General features: G+C 36.2%; 1 protein-coding gene across 2 annotated transcripts in view; it reads left to right on the top strand.

The window, feature by feature from the left end:
• The window catches only part of SECISBP2L (SECIS binding protein 2 like), a 61,497-nt gene that overhangs the window by 9,373 nt on the left and 32,486 nt on the right, over nucleotides 1-19,638 (top strand). Inside the window, exons 3-9 of one of the 2 annotated variants that reach the window (XM_054451196.1) lie at nucleotides 1,491-1,815; nucleotides 4,083-4,218; nucleotides 8,501-8,730; nucleotides 9,015-9,039; nucleotides 9,699-9,814; nucleotides 17,635-17,769; nucleotides 19,545-19,625. In XM_054451196.1, the coding sequence (XP_054307171.1) occupies nucleotides 1,491-1,815; nucleotides 4,083-4,218; nucleotides 8,501-8,730; nucleotides 9,015-9,039; nucleotides 9,699-9,814; nucleotides 17,635-17,769; nucleotides 19,545-19,625 (1,048 nt within the window). The remainder of the gene's footprint in view (nucleotides 1-1,490; nucleotides 1,816-4,082; nucleotides 4,219-8,500; nucleotides 8,731-9,014; nucleotides 9,040-9,698; nucleotides 9,815-17,634; nucleotides 17,770-19,544; nucleotides 19,626-19,638) is intronic. The other variant, XM_054451197.2, reaches the window with a different exon arrangement.

Raw genomic sequence — 19,638 nt, 5'->3', positions numbered from 1 at the left:
GTTTAAATTTATGTCCGTGCTATAGTTACAGGATGATTTAGCAAAATTGCCCGCAGTTGGGTCATGTGTAACCTAGTGGTTAGGGTGTTACTTATGATAGTCGTGATAGCCATTCTAACCCTGCTTACACTGTCTGAGTGATTAGCACTTCATTGGTATAGTTTATTTTATTGCTGTATAAAAGTACTTTCAGCCTTTTTCAAGTTATGTCACACAGAAAATTTCGTTTTTCTAGGACTATAAATGGATGAGGCAGCTGGTAACTGGCTATAGGTTCTGTCATTCCTGAGGGCTGAGTCAATCAATATTTCCACCCATCTATAAACCACTGTTGCACATTAGTGTGCCAGTGCACATTCTTTGAGAAATTGTGGATGTATGGTATATAAGGCCATTAAACTACTCAAATATTAAGTGTTCAAGTAAATATTCTGAGGCTCTTAATCAAGAGTCTTGAGGGTTAGACAAATAGTAGAAACTAAGGAATCATTTTCAATTGAAGTTAGCATGATATTAAATATCTTTGCCTATATTGGATAATGTGCAAACTGATTCATGAAACTAAATTTAATAATACTTTTTTTCTATTTGAAAAAATGGCCAAGTATACAGTATGATAAACTTAATTGATTTTCTTGGTTTACCAAATAATCTTTGAGCATTCATGAGTAAACCGGCCAACAGATTATTTAAAAAATATTTTTAGGAATATGGCCGTGAACATTTTACTGTTTTGCTTTGTCATGGGAGTAATGAGGAAAAGCCCTCTGCTTCAACTCCCTAGTCCCTAGGACCCCATATTGATTTGGCGAGGGGCTGCTGGGACAGGAAGAATTCTGCTAGTGTTTTATATGAACTGCATTAGAAGAAGCTCTGCTGCTGAAGATGTCAGTGGGCAGATTTGCCTCTTTTCCTTCCCTTGGACCCAGAGCCTGCTTCTATTGCCGGGAGGGGAGCCAGGAAAAATCACTTGGACTTGGCCAAGTGATTAGGGGAGTATGAGAGGAGGAGTAGGAGGCTCTGGGATTGAGCTGAAAATGAGGAATTAAATCACCCTATGTAAAGATCACCTTACACAATGTTCACTTTACTCTGTTCTTTACAGAAGGCTGTCACAATTGTGTACCTTGAATGGGAACTTTGGACTGCCATTGTTGGTAGATACATTAGTTAGGTGTTTAACTTTTAGGCAGAAATATCTTGAGGAATTTGAAGGCAGAGTTACAGACAATGCTGGTATGTGGAATACTGTAAAACCATCAGGTTGGGTTAATTTATACTGTCATTTACATTGTTACTGCATGTACATAATGATCTCTATAGCAAAGAAATTTATAAGATGATGATAGTTTTCTCTCCTTTCCCAAAATTATCATGAAGCCACTGTTCTGTACTGTTTTGTCTTTTATTAGTATAAGTTAAGAGATTTTGCTTTAGTGGTATTTTTAGACTTGTCAATAGATTTGTTCTTCTTTGATTTTGTTTTGCAGACAGTTTCCTTTATATAACAATGATATACGATGGCAACAACCCAATCCAAACCCTACTGGACCATACTTTGCCTACCCCATTATATCTGCTCAGCCACCTGTTTCTACAGAGTATACGTATTATCAGCTGATGCCAGCACCATGTGCCCAGGTTATGGGTTTCTATCATCCTTTTCCTACACCTTACTCCAACACCTTTCAGGCTGCAAATACTGTAAATGCTATCACCACAGAATGCACTGAGCGTCCAAGTCAGCTTGGACAGGTCTTCCCATTGTCCAGCCATCGAAGCAGAAACAGTAACAGAGGATCAGTGGTCCCAAAAGTAAGTGTCTGGTCTTGATTGGCTTTTAAATTTGATATTACTTATATTAGTATAAGTAATTTGCTACTTGGGTTGATTGACCATTAATGCTGAATTTACTGTAAAACATATTGTTCACTATTGTAAAATGGTAAAGGGTATGTAATTCTTAAAATAATTTTCTTTGTGTTGTTTGTTCCTCATTCTTAATTGTGATATGATTTACAATCATTTTCACATTCCTTTAGAGCGTTTTACATAACATAAGGCAGAAATATTTACAAATAAGTTTAGTGATAAAAATTGCTTGGTGACACTAACATTCGTAAGTGATTAGTGTGTATCTTGTGCTAGCTGTGTTGAATGGCTAATGCACTTCAAGATATTTCAATGGGCCAGGTACAGTGGCGCACACCTATAATCCCAGAACTTTGGGAGGCCGAGGCAGGCTAGTCACTTGAGCCCAGGAGTTTGAGACCAGTCTGGGCAACATGCGAAACCCCATCTCTACCAAAAATACAAAAATTAGCTGGGTATGTTAGTGCATGCCTGTAGCTCCAGCTACTTGGGGGCTGAGGTGGGAAGATCACTTGAGTCCCGGAGATCAAGACTGCAGTGAACTGAGATAGCACCACTACACTCCAGCCTAGGTGACAGAGTGACACCCTGTCTCAAAAAAAAAAAACAAAAACCCAAAAGATATACTTTCAATCTTCAAAAGTTAGCTGGAGACATTATGGAAAAGAACATTTGTGGTTCATTAGATCCCTTCAACTTTATTGTTTCTAATCTGTGAATTTTTAGTAGGAATAGCACTTTGTTATTTAAGAGGTACTTTACTTTTATATGAGCAAGGGTCTCCTAGGACTGAAGAAAATGAAAGATAAATATGTGAAACCACTTATTCAGTACCAGCCTCTTGACTAAGTTAAAAAAAAAAAAAGAAAGAAAAATGAAGGCTTTGAATCACAAGAGAATTAAGGTTTAATTTTAGTTAACTTTTTAACTTAAAAGGCTATTTTACAGTTGAAGCCTTATTGTCAAAGCTAATGGGAAGAAAGAGCGTGCTTCTAGTTGGCACTTTTGAGCTGATAGAAGAGGGACATCTTAGACATATCTTATGAGTACATCATCAAGGAGTTGATACTTTCCCTAGATTCCATTAGCCCAACTTCTTCAATGAAGTCTTTGCTGCCTCCTCATATAATTTCTAAAAATTGAAATACAAGCAGCAGAGATTGCTTTAAAAAGCTTTTAGTTTTTGTTCATGGAAACATTCATGGTCAAGAAATATCCTTTCAGGAACTCAGAATGAAAAAAAAGTGTTGGAAATAAGATAGTAGTATATAATTTACAGATGTTTAAGGAACATGATTTCTTAGAATACATTCCCAGCACTTCAATTTAGGACGTTCAAGAAGTTAAATAAATTCAGAGTTCTATTGTGTAAGTTGCTATTAAGTGATGAATACTTACATTTTGAAAAGTAAAGGAAGAGATCAGTTTATTAATATTGATTGATTGATTGACAGGGTCTTGCTGTGTCAGCCCGGCTGGAGTACAGTGGAGCAATCATTGCTCACTGCAATCTCAAACTCCTGGGCTCAAGTGATCCTCCTGCCTTAGCTTCCTGGGTAGCTAAGACTACCGATGCCTTTGTTGTTTTTTTTTGTTTGTTTGTTTGTTTTTTGTTGTTTTTTTTTTTGTAGCGATCGGGGGTCTCTATGTTGCCCAGGCTGGTCCCGAACTCCTGACCTCAAGTGATCTTTCAGCCTAGGAGCCCAGGAGTTTGGGATTATAGGTGTAAACCACTGTGCCCTGCCAGGATCAGCTTTTTTATATTTTCTTTTTGAACGCTGAAGCAGAAACCATTTTTCATGTCATTGCTTTTCTGAAACTAAAATTTACTTTGGGATAAGTTACTACCCTTTTAAAGAAATTTACAACCCCTTATATGACATTATTATACCCCTGCTATTAATTATTTTTTGACTGAGAAAATAAAAAATACAAGTAGCAGTTAAAAATGAATTCATTTATTAATCATACTTGTGTTAATTGTTATTTGAAAAAGTGTATATATATGTGTATAATACATTATTTAGCCTATTATGCTTTGCTGCAGGTATTTCATGAAATCCTAATACTATTTCCTCATGGAAGCCAAGAATTTTGAATATACACTTAGGATGTGTATTTTATAATGTTTATTTTAGATGTGTATTTTATGATGTTTAGTACATTGAATAGTTGTGTGTTTTTTGTTTGTTTGTTTGTTTTTAAATCAGCAACAGCTTTTACAACAGCACATAAAAAGCAAAAGGCCGCTGGTGAAAAATGTAGCTACTCAGAAAGAAACAAATGCAGCAGGTCCTGATAGTCGATCAAAAATTGTGCTTCTGGTAGATGCTTCACAGCAAACTGGTAAGGCAAGGGTTCTTAGATGTGCATCACTGATTTTTATCTGTTTTCATTCATTCACTTTATAATTGTGGTCTGAACCACTTGTCAGAATTGTAGACTTTCATCCTTTCATTTGTCCTGCCACTTTGTGAAATTCTCTAGGAAGGATAAAGCAATCTATGTCCTTTATGTTCTTTCAATTTGCTTGCTGGCCTTATGTACAATTTTGGGCGGGTTTAAGATGTCCTTTCCTTTTGTAATAATGGAGCATTTCAGAAACCAGAGATGGAATTTTGCAGATACTATAGAAATTTGAAAAACTCATTTTGGTTAAAATTAAAATTGTACATGTTTTTATAACTAGATTAAAGCCCTTTATAAAACATCCTAATATCCTGTATATCTTTGTAGAAAGAACTTAGGAAGTTTTCTATGCCATATTTTAGCATAGATCTGAACCAAACCTATGTGTGTCATGTATATCATGTTAAACAAGTACAAATTTTGAACTAGTCAAATATCATTTTGTCAAAAATTTTTAGAGGACTGTATAGGCATTAAATAAAAAAGCTTTCACTTGGTAATAGACAAGAATTAATATTCTTACGTGTTATTTTTTATAGTTTATATTATGAAATTTCAGTTTGTATCTTTGATCTCAGTACAGAAACTATCTGCAGAGTAGATGTTTATCTCCTCTCACCGATAGTCACTGACACTAGTAAAAAATCTTTGTTTGTGATCCAAGGCCAAGATCTGTTCAAAGGCACAATTAGCTTTTTTATCTCTGTACAGCCTCCATTCAAATGAAGTCTGAGTTGAAATGAATAAGATGGCTTATACTTTTTTCATTTAGATTATACCCTTTCTTTTGGAGATCTATATATCTTTTTACGGTTGCTTAGATCCATTAGGAGCAGAGAAAGGATCTGAAAATCAGTTTAAAAAGTCTTGCTGATGGTACAGTCATTGTGTGGTTAAAGCATAAAGGCATGAAGCTTTGAGATTAACAGACTATGGGAAAGAATCATAATGTAGTATATTACGAGGTTTTCTGGTTTGGTTGTCTCTAGTCATAGTGACCCATTTCTATGTGCTTTTAACCCTGGGAAGGCTTTAAAATATCCTTACTTCTTTACGTTGCTTATTATTTTAACCACAAAGACATTCTTTCTAAGGCATAGGAATTAGAAAATGAAAAGATGAAGGTGAAATTTGAATAGAATATTATATATTATACATCCTATTAGTATTTTTGTTTTTAGTTTTCAAATCCGAGGATTTTAATTCTATCAGTATTTTTATTCTTCAGTTAAGTTTTTAATTTCTGAGGATTAATTGGTATCAATCAGAGATAGAATGAAATATTATAGTTTATTAGGAATGTCTTTCCATTTGTAACAGATTTTTACATTTGAACACAAGCTCATTATTTAATAAAAGTTTAATAAGATGGCTGGATCTAATATAATATACAAAAGTTAATTGCATTTCAGTTTGCCACCCACAAAATTTAAAAAAAAGATGTCATTAACAATAACACTGAAAAAGAGAGTCTAGAAATCTTAGAGAAGACATATGGGATGTATAGGCAGAAAATGGTAAGACTAGGCTGGGCGTGGTGGCTCATGCCTGTAATCCCAGCATTTTGGGAGGCCGAGGCAGACAGATCACTTGAGGCCAGGAGTTCGAGACCACCCTGGCCAGTATGGTGAAACCCCATCTCTACTAAAAAATATAAAAATCAGCTCTGTGTGGTGGCACGTGCCTGTAGTCTAGCTATCTGGGAGGCTGAGGTAGGAGAATCACTTGAACCTGGGAGGCGGAGGTTGCAGTGAGCTGAGATCCCATCACTGCACTCCAGCCTGGCAATCGAGAAAGACTCTCAAAAGGAAAAAAAAAAAAAAAAGAAAATGATAAGTCTTTATTATGGGACATTAAGAAAAAACCTAAATATCGTGTTCAAAGTAATTTTGGGGAAACTTGATAAACTAATTCTAAAATAAAGGAACAGTGGTCTCAGAAGACCCAAGACATCCCTGGAAAAGAACTTTTCCTCTAGATATGGAAACTTATAAAGCCATCTTAATTCCTATAGGTTTATTTTGTCAATGCAGTATACAAAAGTTGAACAGAACAGAGAGCCCAGGAACAGAACAGAGAGCCCAGAAACAGACCCCACATGTGTATGAAAACATGTATATGGAAGATGACAGAGATAGCATTACTGATTTATGCCCCATGCAGATCTATTTCAGATTGATTAAGGACTTAGGGAAACCCAATGGTAGAAGAAATATAGGCAGATAACTTTATGACTGCAGGGAAGGAACTATTTCTAAAATTAAGAATTTCTACTTATTAAAAGTAAGTGAAAGAATAATCCCCAACTTGGAAAAGACTTTTACCATGTATATAACTGACAAAGGATTAGTATGAGATATATGAAGAATTAATATGAATTAATAAGAGAATGATCCCACCCTGTCCTTGGGGCCCGTGGAACACTGTGCTAGCAGGCTAAACAATTTTGTGGGAATATGGGAATTTTTCTTTGGACCCAGTCATCTCATTCCTATGAATGTATCCAAATGGAGCCTCCCCCTAGAAAGAGAGGGGGTATTTGATTAAAGATGCATATTGCAGCAGTGCAGCAAAAGTACTGAAGCTTTCATAGTGTCCACTAGTAGCAGGTAACAAGTCCTGCTTGGATACTACTCTAAGTACAGGACACCCACTCAGTGGAATAATATGGAGTCATCTTATAATTATGATGACTTGTCATAACATGACATCATATTAAGCAGAGCACAACTGAAAATTGTATCAGTGTTGTATAAAAATTATGAGTGGGCAGAAATGTGGAAAAAGGAAAACTTGTAGTTTGTTCAAAGAAAGTCTTGTTTTTTGTTTTTTTGGAATGTCTTGCTACAATTATAATTTGTGAAGTAAATAAGAAATACAACTCAGTAGAAAAATGGCAGAAGTCAGATAATTCAAAAATAATATTAATAAAAATTTCTCAGAAGGGAAAACACTTGTGGCTAAAGGCAAAAAACAAACAAACAAAAAAAGATCAGCCTTATTATTAAGCAGGTACATACAAATTAAAACCCACAATGAGCCACCATTTTATAATCAACAGATTAGGTACAGTCTGGATGATAATGTATTTAATGAATATATGGATCATTGGGGGTATATACTACTGTTGAAGTATAACTGTCTATTAAGTACCTTTGAAAATGATTTGGCATCAGGTAAAGTTGGATATGTGCATCCCCTAAGTTCTGGCAGTATTTACCTTAGAGAAACTTACATATGCATATATACACATTCATATGTGTGTGTATCAATGTCAACAGTACTATTGTTCTTAGTAGCAAAAGTCCAAAACAACTCAGGTGTCTCATCAGTGGTACAAAGGATACGTACACTGTGGTATATTCATGTAAAGGCATTCTAGATTCCAGTGGCATTAATGAATTATATCACATGCACCAGAATCTGAAAGCCAGTGTTGAGGTGTGGGAGGGGTGAAAAGTCACATGGACAAAGTGGCGTTTTAAAATAAAGTTAGAAACTGGAAAATTATATGATTTGGGTTTTAGAAATACAGAAATCCATGGTAAATCTATAAAGAAAAGTGAGGGAATGATATGCACAGAATTCAGAATAGATGGTAAGCTCTGGGTAAGAAAACGGTATAGTAGTGGAGGGGAGCACGCAGCAACCTTCAAAAGATTGACGATATTCTCTTTCCTAAATGGTTGATGATGGTTTTAGTATTTTAGTGATATATTTTATTCTATTTTCATAATAAAAACATATAGGATGGGCGAGGTAGCTCATGCCTGTAATCCCAGCATTTTGGGAGGTCAAGTCGGGTGGATCACTTGAGCTCAGAAGTTTGAGACCAGCCTGGGCAACATGGCAAAACCCTGTCTCTACAAAAAATAACCCCGGTGTGGTGGTGGTGCGTGCCTGTAGTACCAGCTACTTGGGAGGCTGAGGTAGAAGGATTGCTTGAGCCTGGGAGGCAAAGGTTGCAGTGAGCCAAGATTGCGCCACTGCCCTCCAGCCTGGAAAACAGACTGAGACCCTGCCTCAAGAGAAACAAAAAACATTATAAACCAGCTTACCAGGAACATCTTACCTTTTAATGACCTTTTCAAAAAGTTGTCACCTATTTCTTCATTTATGAAGTTTGGTATCTATTTTCTTACAATCTTGATGATGATTTAATGAGAATTTATCAGTTTGTTCATCACAAAGAATTGTCAAACTTTCCTTGCCTTTGTAGATTTCCCATCAGATATCGCTAACAAGTCTCTCTCAGAGACCACTGCAACAATGCTCTGGAAGTCCAAGGGCAGGAGAAGAAGAGCATCCCACCCGGCTGCTGAATCTTCTAGTGAGCAGGGGGCTAGTGAAGCCGACATTGACAGTGATAGTGGTTACTGCAGTCCCAAACACAGCAACAACCAGCCTGCAGCAGGGGCTTTGAGAAATCCTGATTCCGGGACCATGAATGTATGTGACATCGTCTTGATTTCTTTATTGGTCATTGATATCAGTATTATTATTTTGCGTCCTCTGCTAAAGCTTAAGTATCTGTTTTCATTAACAATTCCTGTAGTAATAGGATAGTTACAAATGTATTTTGTATTTTATTAATAAAAATATTCATTTATGAAGAAGTATGATAATATTGTGATATGCATGCTTCACACTAGGATAAATTATAAAACATTTAGCAAAGTACATAATGTTGGTTCTCAAGTAGAGTATAATTGTCTTTTTGTTTCTTTTTTTAGCATGTGGAATCATCTATGTGTGCAGGTACTTGTTTTCTGCATTGTGTTTTTGCTATACTTTCTACTTTGTCCATATCAGAGTTTTCCTTTTAAGCATGAGGCTTGCTGGTACTGCAAAAAAAACTTAGAAGTCTTCCAGAGATTCAAGGTAATTTGAAAGTACAGTTTTGCTGATCAGCTTGAGAAAATGCCAGCTGGAGATATTCTGTAAGAGGACACTTGCATTACTAAGAGCTGTAGTACTGCTTAGAAGTTTATAGGGCCGGGTGAGGTGGCTCACGCCCCTAATCCCAGAACTTTGGGAGGCCAAGGTGGGTGGATCACCTGAGGTCAGGAGTTCGAGACCAGCCTGGCCAACATGATGAAACCCAATCTCTACTAAAAATACAAAAAAGTTAGCTGGAGGTGGTGGTGAGCGCCTGTAATCCCAGCTACTTGGGAGGCTGAGGCAGGAGAATTGCTTGAACCCGGGAGGCGGAGGTTGCAGTGAGCCAAGATCTCGCCACTGCACTCCAGCCTGGGCAAGAAGAGTGAAACACTGTCTCAAAAAAAAAAAAAAAGGTTTATAGAAAAATTTTCACTATTACATTTCTAGTGACTGAATTTCATTATGTGAAGGCAGGTCAATTTAGGTTTTCCTATCTTTTATAAGTAAATTATAATTTAAAATTTCATTTGTTATAGGTGGTGTAAATTGGTCCAATGTAACTTGCCAGGCAACTCAGAAAAAACCTTGGATGGAAAAAAATCAGACATTTTCTAGAGGTGGAAGGCAAACTGAACAAAGAAATAATTCACAGGTAATTCGAATTAGGTTGGAGAAAATTGATTAGGTATGAGATGAGTCATTTTAGATTTGTTAGTTACAGTGGTGTAGTGGATATGCACATTGAGTGATTTGGAAGTGAACTATCATGTGTAACTTTAAAATGGCTTAGCTAATAAACTTAAATAATGAAACAAATGGCAAAGTGTTGAGTGGGTATATATGGTACCATTTTTCTACATTTCTGTATATTTAAATATTTTATAATGTTAAAAAAGGATGCCCTTTAATCCTGTTTCATTTGCCATGTCTTTTTCTCACATAAAAATTCAAAAGCATTTTGTGCTTTAAATATTGATTCTTTGATCTTAAGGATTGTAGCCTTGTCCACGTGTCTTTACTTGACTGTAAATACCCTTTTGTGCTAATGGCAGTGCCATAGTGATGGCTTGCCATGAGGTAGTCAGACAGAGCAGTTTCCTGAGGCCCAGAGGAACAAGGTGTAACTGCAGTACAGTAGAGCAGGCTGTGCACTGCCATGAACTACCCATAACTCTATCTTCCTGCTTTGGTTGGCTATAAAATCAGGGAGTTGTTTAATGGTCATTATTTTTCCTTTTCATTTTTTAAATGGCCTTCTTGGATTCCTTAACTCTATTTAAGGAATTAAAACTATCATATGACTATATGGACATGTTCATCTGTGAATAAACTTAAATAGGAGCAAGTTACTAATGGGTTAAATATACTAACTCTTTGCCTGTTCCTTTGCCTCCCTGGAATGAAATACAGGTTGAGCATCCAAGAAAAAAGTTTCAGATTTTAGAGCATTTTGGATTTGAGTTTGGGATTGTAGAGCATCTGAAACTTTTTTCTTTTTAGTCGACACATGATAACTGTACATAGTTATAAAGTATAGTGTGATATATTGATATATGTATATAATGTGTAATGATCAAATCAGGGTGATTAACATATCCATCATCTCAAATATAGATCATTTCTTTGTTTTGGGAACATTCAGAATCTTGTCCCCTATTTGAAAATAAACATTAAATTATTGTTAACTGTAGTCACTCTACCAGGGCTATAGAACACTAGAATTTATTCCCTCTATATAACTGTAATTTTGCATTTGTTGACCAACCTCTCCCTGTCCCTCTATCTCAACCCTTCCCAGCCTCTGGTAACCACTATTCTACTCTCTACTTGTAAGATCAACTTTTTTAGCTTCCACATGTGAGTGACAATGTGGGTTATTTATCTTTCTGTGCCTTGCTTATTTCACTTAACATATTGTCCTCTAGGCTCATCCATGTTGCTGTGAATGACAGGATTTTGTTCTTTTTATGGCTGAATAGTATTCCATTGTGTATATATACCACATTTCTTCATCCATTCATCTGCTGATGGACACTTAAGTTGATTTCATATCTTGGCTATTGTGAATAATGCTGCAATAAAGAAGACAGGCAGATATCTCTTTAACATACTGATGGCCTTTTCTTTGGATCTGGTCGTGGGATTGCTGGATCATATGGTAGTTCTTTTTTAGTTTTTGAGGAAACTATACTATTTTCTGTAGTGGTCGTACTAATTTACATTCCCAAGATCAGTGTGTATATGAGTTTCCTTTTCTCTGCATCCTCACCAGCATACCAGCATTTTTTTGTTGTTGTTGTCTTTTTGAGAATAGGCATTCTGAGATGAGAAAATACCTCATTATGGTTTTGATATGCATTTCCCTGATGATTAGTGATGCTGAGCATTTTTTCATGTATGCCTTCTCTTGAGAAATGACTGTTCAAATCATTTGCCCATTTTTTAATTGAAAAATATGAAACTTTTTTAGTGCCATGACGCCACAAGTAGAAAATTTTACACATAAGTACTTAACACAACTTTGTTTAATGCACACAGTTATTTAAAATACTGTATGAAATTACCTTCCGGCTATGTGTATAAGGTATATGTGAAACACAAGTCAATTTCGTGTTTAGTCTTGGATCCCATCCCCAAGATACCTCAGTATGTATATGCAGATATTCCAGAATCTGAAAAAGTCTGAAATTCAAAACACTTTTGGTCCCAAGCATTTCAGATAAGGAATAACTCAACCTGTACTTCATATGTACCTTAACATTAATTAGGCTGTCAAAAAAAAAATAATTCACTCTTCCCTGTGGTTATTGCAAAAATAAATCATTTATGGCAAGCTTGTGAGGCAGTCTAACTTCATTTGATTAAAAACAAAAGAGCTAAAAGGGGAATCATTTATGTAGATTAGATAAATGAATTCTACCTAATATTTACATATGGGCTGAAATTTTCTGCTGAGACTGTAATTGCTAGTCCTACCCATGTTTACGGTTTCAGTACTATTGGTTTTGGTATCAGTAGCTCACTAGAGAGGAAATAATACTGAGATGAAAAACATTTTATCTCTTTCTCAAAACTTGATGAGAATGTTAAAAGAACAAAAAAGAAAACTTTGCAAATATATATGGCACCAAAGAACTGGAGCCACATGTTTGACAATGTATTTGCTTTCTACTTCTGATGCTTTGTTATCCTTGTACTTTACTTGTGTGTGTGTTTGATTTTTGATTTGATTTTTGAGATGCAGAATCTTTTTAAGTCAAAATGTTTTTCCCTGTTTGCAATTTCTGATTGTTTTTAGGCTCTAAACATCTTTTAGAAATCAAATAAATACTGACCTGTGTGTTCTGCTACTTGTTATAATATAATATTTCAGGACATTTTTATCTGAGATTTATTTTGATCCATGGTAAAACAAAATTTTCAAAGTAGTTAACCAGTTGTCCTAACATTCTTTCCCTGGTCTGTGTTTCCATTTTAGTGATTTGCTGATTTCTTTCTTTCTTTTTTTTTTTTTTGAGACAGAGTCTCGCTCCTGTTGCCCAGGCTGGAATGCAGTGGCACGATCTTAGCTCACTGCAACCTCCGCCTCCCGGGTTCAAGTGATTCTCCTGCCTCAGCCTCCTGAGTAGCTGGGATTACAGGTGCCTGCCACCAAGTCTGGGTAATTTTTGTATTTTTAGTAGAAACAGGGTTTCACCATGTTGGCCAGGCTGGTCTCGAACTCCTGACCTCGTGATCCACCCATCTCGGCCTCCCAAAGTGTTGGGATTACAGGGGTGAGCCATGGCACCCAGCCTACTGATTTCTTATATGTTATTTTGGGGCTACTTGTTTTGTTCAGTTTATCATATTTTTGCACCTATACCATGCTGTTTAATTACAGGAGTTTTAAACATCCTTCCCAGTGTTTTAACATTGGGTAATATAGATCATTTCTTTAGTCTGGTATAGGTCTAATTTTAAATGATAGAAAGAATCCAAAAAGTTGAAATCTTTTAAAATGGCTTTATTTTACGGAATAGGTTGAAAAGTAAAAGAGATTTTTAAAAAAAGATTATATACAACGTAAAAGTCTCATTTCACCTCTGCTTCTCCTTGACTTCTCCTCTCCCCCATACCTCTCCCACTTTGAGTAATTTCTTGTAGTCTTCCAGAGTTTTTTCATTTCATTGTAAGTGAATAGAAGTATATATCTTATTTTTCTTCTTTCTTTACATAAAAGAGCATATCTACTCTGTTCTCTGCTTTGCTCACTTAACAGTGTATCTTGGAGACATTTTCATAATTTCCATATTACTACGTAAAGGGCTTCCACACTTTTTCCTTTTAGACAACTCGTAGTATTGTGTGGATACAATCTTGTTGATTTCTGTAGTCTTACCAGTGGACACTTGAGTTGTTTGCAAACTGTTGCTGTTATAGACATGCTGCTGTGTCATTTAGAAATGTGTATGTATAGAATCAGTTTCTAGTTAGGGACTGCTGAGTCAGAAGGTAAATTCATCTGTTGTTTTGGTAAATATCACCAGATTGTATCAGTTCGCATCCTCAACAACAATGTGGAAAGTGCCTAGTTTCATACGGCTTCAGATATAGTGTGTTTTCAGGATTTTGGGTGTATGCCAGTTAGATAAAAATTATGTCTTAATGTAGTTGATCATTCTTCGATGTGTTTAAGGAGCATTTGTATTTACTTCTTTTCCTGTGAACTTACCTGGTCCTATCCTTTGCTCATTTTTTGAATCTTGATCTATTTCTTTCTTTTTTGGGGGTACATTTTAAAATCAGTTTGATCAAGTTTTTATCAAATTCCTAAAGTTACTTGGAGTCTTTAATATGTAATACAAGTTGCAAATATTTTGCTAGGTTTTCCTTTTTATTTTTTATTTTGCTTATTAGTATCATGGTTATTGCCATGCACAGTTTATTTTTTAAATAACATTAAGAAGTTTATATTTATAAATTGAATTTATTGGTTCTTTTTTTTTGATGGCTTCTAAAGGGTTTTAAATCATAGTTGGAAAAGCTTTGCCCCTACTCTAAAGCTGTGAAGGAATTTTACTTGTTTTTTCCTCTAGTGTATTTATGGCCTTGCTTTTTACATTTAAATCTTTATTCCATTTGGAGTTTTTCTTGGTATATGATGTGAGATATGAGCCTACTTTGTAATTTTGAAGTGACTTTTTAAAATCTTCCAGCACCATTTGTTGAAAAGTTGATCTCTTCTTCACTGACTTTAATTACCTTTATCACTTATTAAATTCCCAAATATATTGGAATCCATTTGTGGACTTTCTATTCTGTTCCATTGGTGTTTAAATTAATCTGTAAACTTAGAGAGAATCAGCTACCTTTATGATGTGTCATCTTTCTATGCAAAAACAGTATGTCTTCCTATTTTTTATTCTTTTTTTTTTTTTTTTTTTGAGACGGAGTCTTGGTCTGTTGCCCAGGCTGGAGTACAGTGGCACAATCTTAGCTCACTACAACCTCCTCCTCCTGGGTTCAAGTGATTCTCCTGCCTCAGCCTCCTCCCAAATAGCTGAGATTACAGGTGCCTGCTACCACACGTGGCTAATTTTTGTATTTCAGTAGAGAGCAGGTTTCACCATGTTGGCCAGACTGGTCTCGAACCCCTGACCTCAAGCGATCCACCCGCTTCGGCCTCCCAAAGTGCTGGGATTACAGGTGTGAGCCACTGCACCTGGCTTGAGTCACTTTTTTGTGTTCTTTAGAAGTGGTGTAAGGCAGGCATGGTGGCATGCACCCATAGTCCTAGCTACTTGGGAGGCTGAGGTGGGAGGAGCGCTTGAGCCCAGGAGTTTGAGGTTACAGTGAGCTATGATGGCACCACTGCACTCCAGCCTGGGCGACAGAATGAGACCCTGTCTCAGTTAAGCAGTTAGTCAATCAATCAAATAAATGGAAGTGTTGTAAAGTTTTCTTTAAATAGGTTTGTACATATTCTTAGTGGCAATTCCTAATATTTTTTTCCTTTTTATTGTAAATGGGGTATGAAAACTTCAAATTTTTAAATTAATTTTGTGCTACTCATTTAAGAATGTTAATATATATTCAAAGCTGTAGCTTCTGCTTTGTTTTGTTCAGTATACCCTCTTTCTATCAACAAAACTCTTTCTTAGAAGAACTGACAAAAAGTATTTCAATGTCATGAGGTTATTGATTCGTTCATGAGTTTATTGGAATACTTGCACAATTGGCTCACATGAACTTTGTTGGGACCATTAGTTTGGGGGTTTTAATTTCATCCTGGTGCTTTATGTCTCGAAGTGTAAGAATCAGGTTGCGTTTGTTTTTAAAGGAAATTGTTTTACTGTTTGTAACACCATTAATGCACGTATACTAATTCTGGTTTACAACAGCAAGCGTGAGAATTCAGGTGGTTCCAGGTCTTTGTGTGCATCTGTTTGATTTCAGAATCCAAGGCCTGTGTACCAGCACCTTCTCTCCAGGTCTGCTTCCAATTCGCAGTTGTTAGAATTTTGGAGTAGCTGTTACTGAAGATTATACTTTTCATATATTTTAAGTGTCCTGGTTAAGAGAGGCATTTACTGTTAGCTGCATTTGGTACTTAAGAGAGGTAACTTGAAATGTGTTAGAGTCTTAGAATGCTTAATTTTTTTTTCTTGCCCATATGACAGTTGAACATTTTGCATATTTGTTAATGGGATTTTTTGGTCTGTTTTGGCTGCTGTAAGATAATGCTATAGACTCAGTGACTTATAAACAACAGAAGTTTATTTCTCTCAGTTCTAGAGGGTGGGAAGTCCAAGGCACTGGCAAATTCAATGTCTGGTAAGGGCCTGCTTCCTGGTTCATAGGTGGCTGTCTTCTAGCTTTGTCCTTGTGTGGTAGAAGGGGTGAAGGAGGTCTCTGGGGTTTCTTATATGAGGTCACTAATCCCATTTGTGATGGCTCTGCCCTCATAACTTAATCACCTCCCAGAGGACGCACTTTCAAATACCATCTCATGGGCGGAGGGAGTATTGGGATTTTAATACATGAATTTTGGGAGACAGAAACATTTTGGTCCATAACATACGATAGTAATACTAATTTATGTGATTGAGTAAAAGCTTATTCTCTTAAATCTTGGAAACAAGATTTGTATTAAATAATTCTCCTAATTGTTTTATCTATTTTATAAAAAAAAAACTACAAGTATCAGAAGATTTACAGTAGTTAAATTAAAGAGTAGCTGGGCACGGTGAATCATGGCTGTAATCCCAGCACTTTGGGAGGCGAGGCAGGAGGATCCCTTGAGCCCAGGAGTTCTAGACCAGCCTGGACAATATAGGTAGACCCTGCTTCTACAGAAAATAAAAAAAAATTAGCTGGGTGTGGTGGTGCACACCTGTGATCCTAGCTATTTGGGAGGCTGAGGTGAAAGAATCACTTGCGCCCAGGAGGTTGAGGCTGCAGTGAGCCGTGATCGCACTACTGCACTCCTGCCTGGGTGACAGAGTAAGATCCTACTGAAAAAGTAATGTAAAAGGCCAGGCATGTGACTCATGCCTTAATCTCAGTACTTTGAGAGGCCAATGTGGGAAGACTGCTTGAAGTCAGCAGTTCGAGACCAGCCTGGGCAACATAGCGAGACCCCTGTCTCTACAAAAATACAAATAAAACAATTAGCTGGGTGTGGTGGCATGTGCTTGTAGTTCCAGCTACTTGGGAGGCTGAGGCAAGAGAATCACTCGAGCCTAGGTGTTCAGGCTGTAGTGAGCTATGATCAAGCCACTGCACTCCAGCCTGGGCATCAGAGCAAGATCACATCTCTCAAAAAAATAAGTAAGTAAGTAATATGCAATTTCCCCCTTGTGGTAACATCTTGCAAAACTATAGTGCAATATCACACCCAGATATTGGCCTTGATACAGTCAAGATGCAGAACAGATCCATCATCACAAGGACCCTCCTGTTGGCTTTCATAGCCACACCAACTGCTCCTTATCCCCTAGAATCCACTGATCTATTCTCCCTTTCTAATTTTGTTGTTTCAATAATTTTGTATGCCTTCATACAGTCTTTTTGGGATTGGCCTTTTTCACTTCCGTGGTTTTCTGGTTGTTGAGTTTATCAATACTGTAGTTTATTCCTTTTTGTGGTTGATACAGACTTCTATACTATGATCTGGATATGCCACAGTTAGTTTAACTGTTCACTCACTGTAGAACATCTGGTTTGTTTCCTGTTTTCACTTTTGTGAATAAAGATGCTAATATTCATGTCAAGGGGAAAAAAGCAATGTGCATTAATTGTCTCATTTTTCTGTTTTTCTTATACTTACCTTACTTGTCAGAAACTTGATCTTTAAAATAAGTGATGCACTTGGTGAAAATTTATTGAGTTGTACACTTGGGTGTACTTTTCTGCCAGTATGTTATATACTTGAGTGAAACATTTATTTAAAAATAATTAGATTTTTTTTCCCCTCTGGGGTTTACTTAGGTTGGATTCAGATGCCGAGGACACAGTACTTCCTCAGAAAGAAGACAGAATTTGCAAAAGAGACCAGATAATAAGCATTTAAGCTCTAGTCAATCCCATAGAAGCGATCCAAATTCTGAGTCTTTATATTTTGAGGTATTTTTTTCAAACTCTATTTGTAAGCTGTTATAGGAAATGTTCCCATTAAAAAATTAATTTGTTACATTGTGAACATTATGAGTACTTTTTATGTCTTAACATGTGATTCTAGTATTAAATTATAAGTTACTCAGAAGTATTAACTCGTTTTTGTCTTGGTTATATATATTTAATCTAACATTAATTTTACTGATGTTTATTTTTATAAATTTTTGTCCTGTGTGTTCATCATTTTGAGGTAATGTATAGAGGTAGAACTTGATTTCATGTGGACTTTATTTAGTATGGAGCTTTTTCACTTAATTTTTGTTGTTATTCAATCCATTTGAAAGGCTTTTCAGATTTGAGTAGTTCAGTCAGTTAAGTTGTGCTGCCAGCCAGGAGAATTTTAGAGAAGGAAGAAAAATGTTTTACTTTCTCTGATAGACAGTTAATATCCTAATTGCACTGTTACTCATCTAACAGATTCTTACTGGTGGTCTAGTATATGTGTGCAGTTTACGGTGCTCTGAATGATACATTAAGGTGAATAGACCTGCTATCTTTGGGAAAGTTGCTGTGTAGTAGGAGAACATAGGCATATACACACCTAATACTTAGTTGAGTGTGGTTAGAGTTGAGCGCAGAGACAGGTCACTTTGGGTTTGTGGCAGGGTAGGTAACATTTGAAAAGAATTTAAAAAACAAGTAGAATTTGTATGTGTCAAGATGTTTTTCACCACACATCTCTGGTAACTCATTTGAGTAACTCATTGTGGTTGGATCATAAATTCTATTAAATGAGTTAATAGATGGGAGATTAAACTGGAAAACTTGCTTGAGGTCAGAGGATAGAAATCAATAATATGCTGGGCGTGGTGGCTAATGCCTGTAATCCCAGCACTTTGGGAGGCCGAGACGGGCGGATCACTTGAGGTCAGGAGTTCGAGACCAGCCTGGCCAATGTGGTGAAACCCCATCTCTACTAAAAATACAAAAAGTTAACTGGGCATGGTGGCGGGTCCCTGTAATCCCAGCTAATTGGGAGGCTGAGGCAGGAGAATTGCTTGAACCCAGGAGGCGGAGGTTGCAGTGAGCCGAGATTGTGCCATTGCACTCTAGCCTGGGCAACAATAGGGAAACTCCATCTCAAAAAAAAAAAAAATCAATAATATGTTAGATAAGTTTAGTAATTGAGCCAAAGGACTTGAGAGTATATCTCAGTTATTCTATCAAGAATAGTTTCAGTATATCCAGATCTGGCAATTGTAGTACATGTACTCAACTGTACTATTGGTTCTGTACTTATATTTAAAGATATTAGATATAATTTTCAGGATAAAGGAAGATATTAATAAATTAATTTCAATGGAAAAGATTTTTTTTAACCTTATTGACAATCGTGTGGAGTAATGCAGAACAAGGAATATATTAATAAAGTTTACATGAAGCTGTCTATTAAACACTTTTTCAAATTATCTGAATGTGATAAAACCCAGTTTGAATTTCTTTTCAATTACCCACCCATCTGAAGGTAGAATTATTAATAAAAATGAAATAGTAGGTGCAGAAATCCAAAAAATGGAGATGTGTGGATACGCCCCCATCCTTGAATAATTAAATTGTTTATGTTTTAGCATGTGAGAAATGACATTTCAAGACCGACTTTGAATAATTCAGTAGTAGAATACAAGAAATAACTTCCTCATTTTTCAATACTTCTAAGCATTATAAAAAGTTTTTTTTAGGAGTTTGCCTTGAACTCTTTTTACTTAAAATGTGAAATATTTCAGGATGAAGATGGGTTTCAAGAACTAAATGAGAATGGAAATGCTAAGGATGAGAATATTCAACAAAAGCTATCTTCTAAAGTAGTAAGTAACTCTT

Source organism: Pongo pygmaeus, chromosome 16 (assembly GCF_028885625.2).
Source record: "Pongo pygmaeus isolate AG05252 chromosome 16, NHGRI_mPonPyg2-v2.0_pri, whole genome shotgun sequence".
Classification (NCBI taxonomy): Eukaryota; Metazoa; Chordata; class Mammalia; order Primates; family Hominidae; genus Pongo; species Pongo pygmaeus.
The sequence above is the reverse complement of the archived record's forward strand: the minus strand, read 5'-3'. Positions and strand labels throughout refer to the sequence as shown.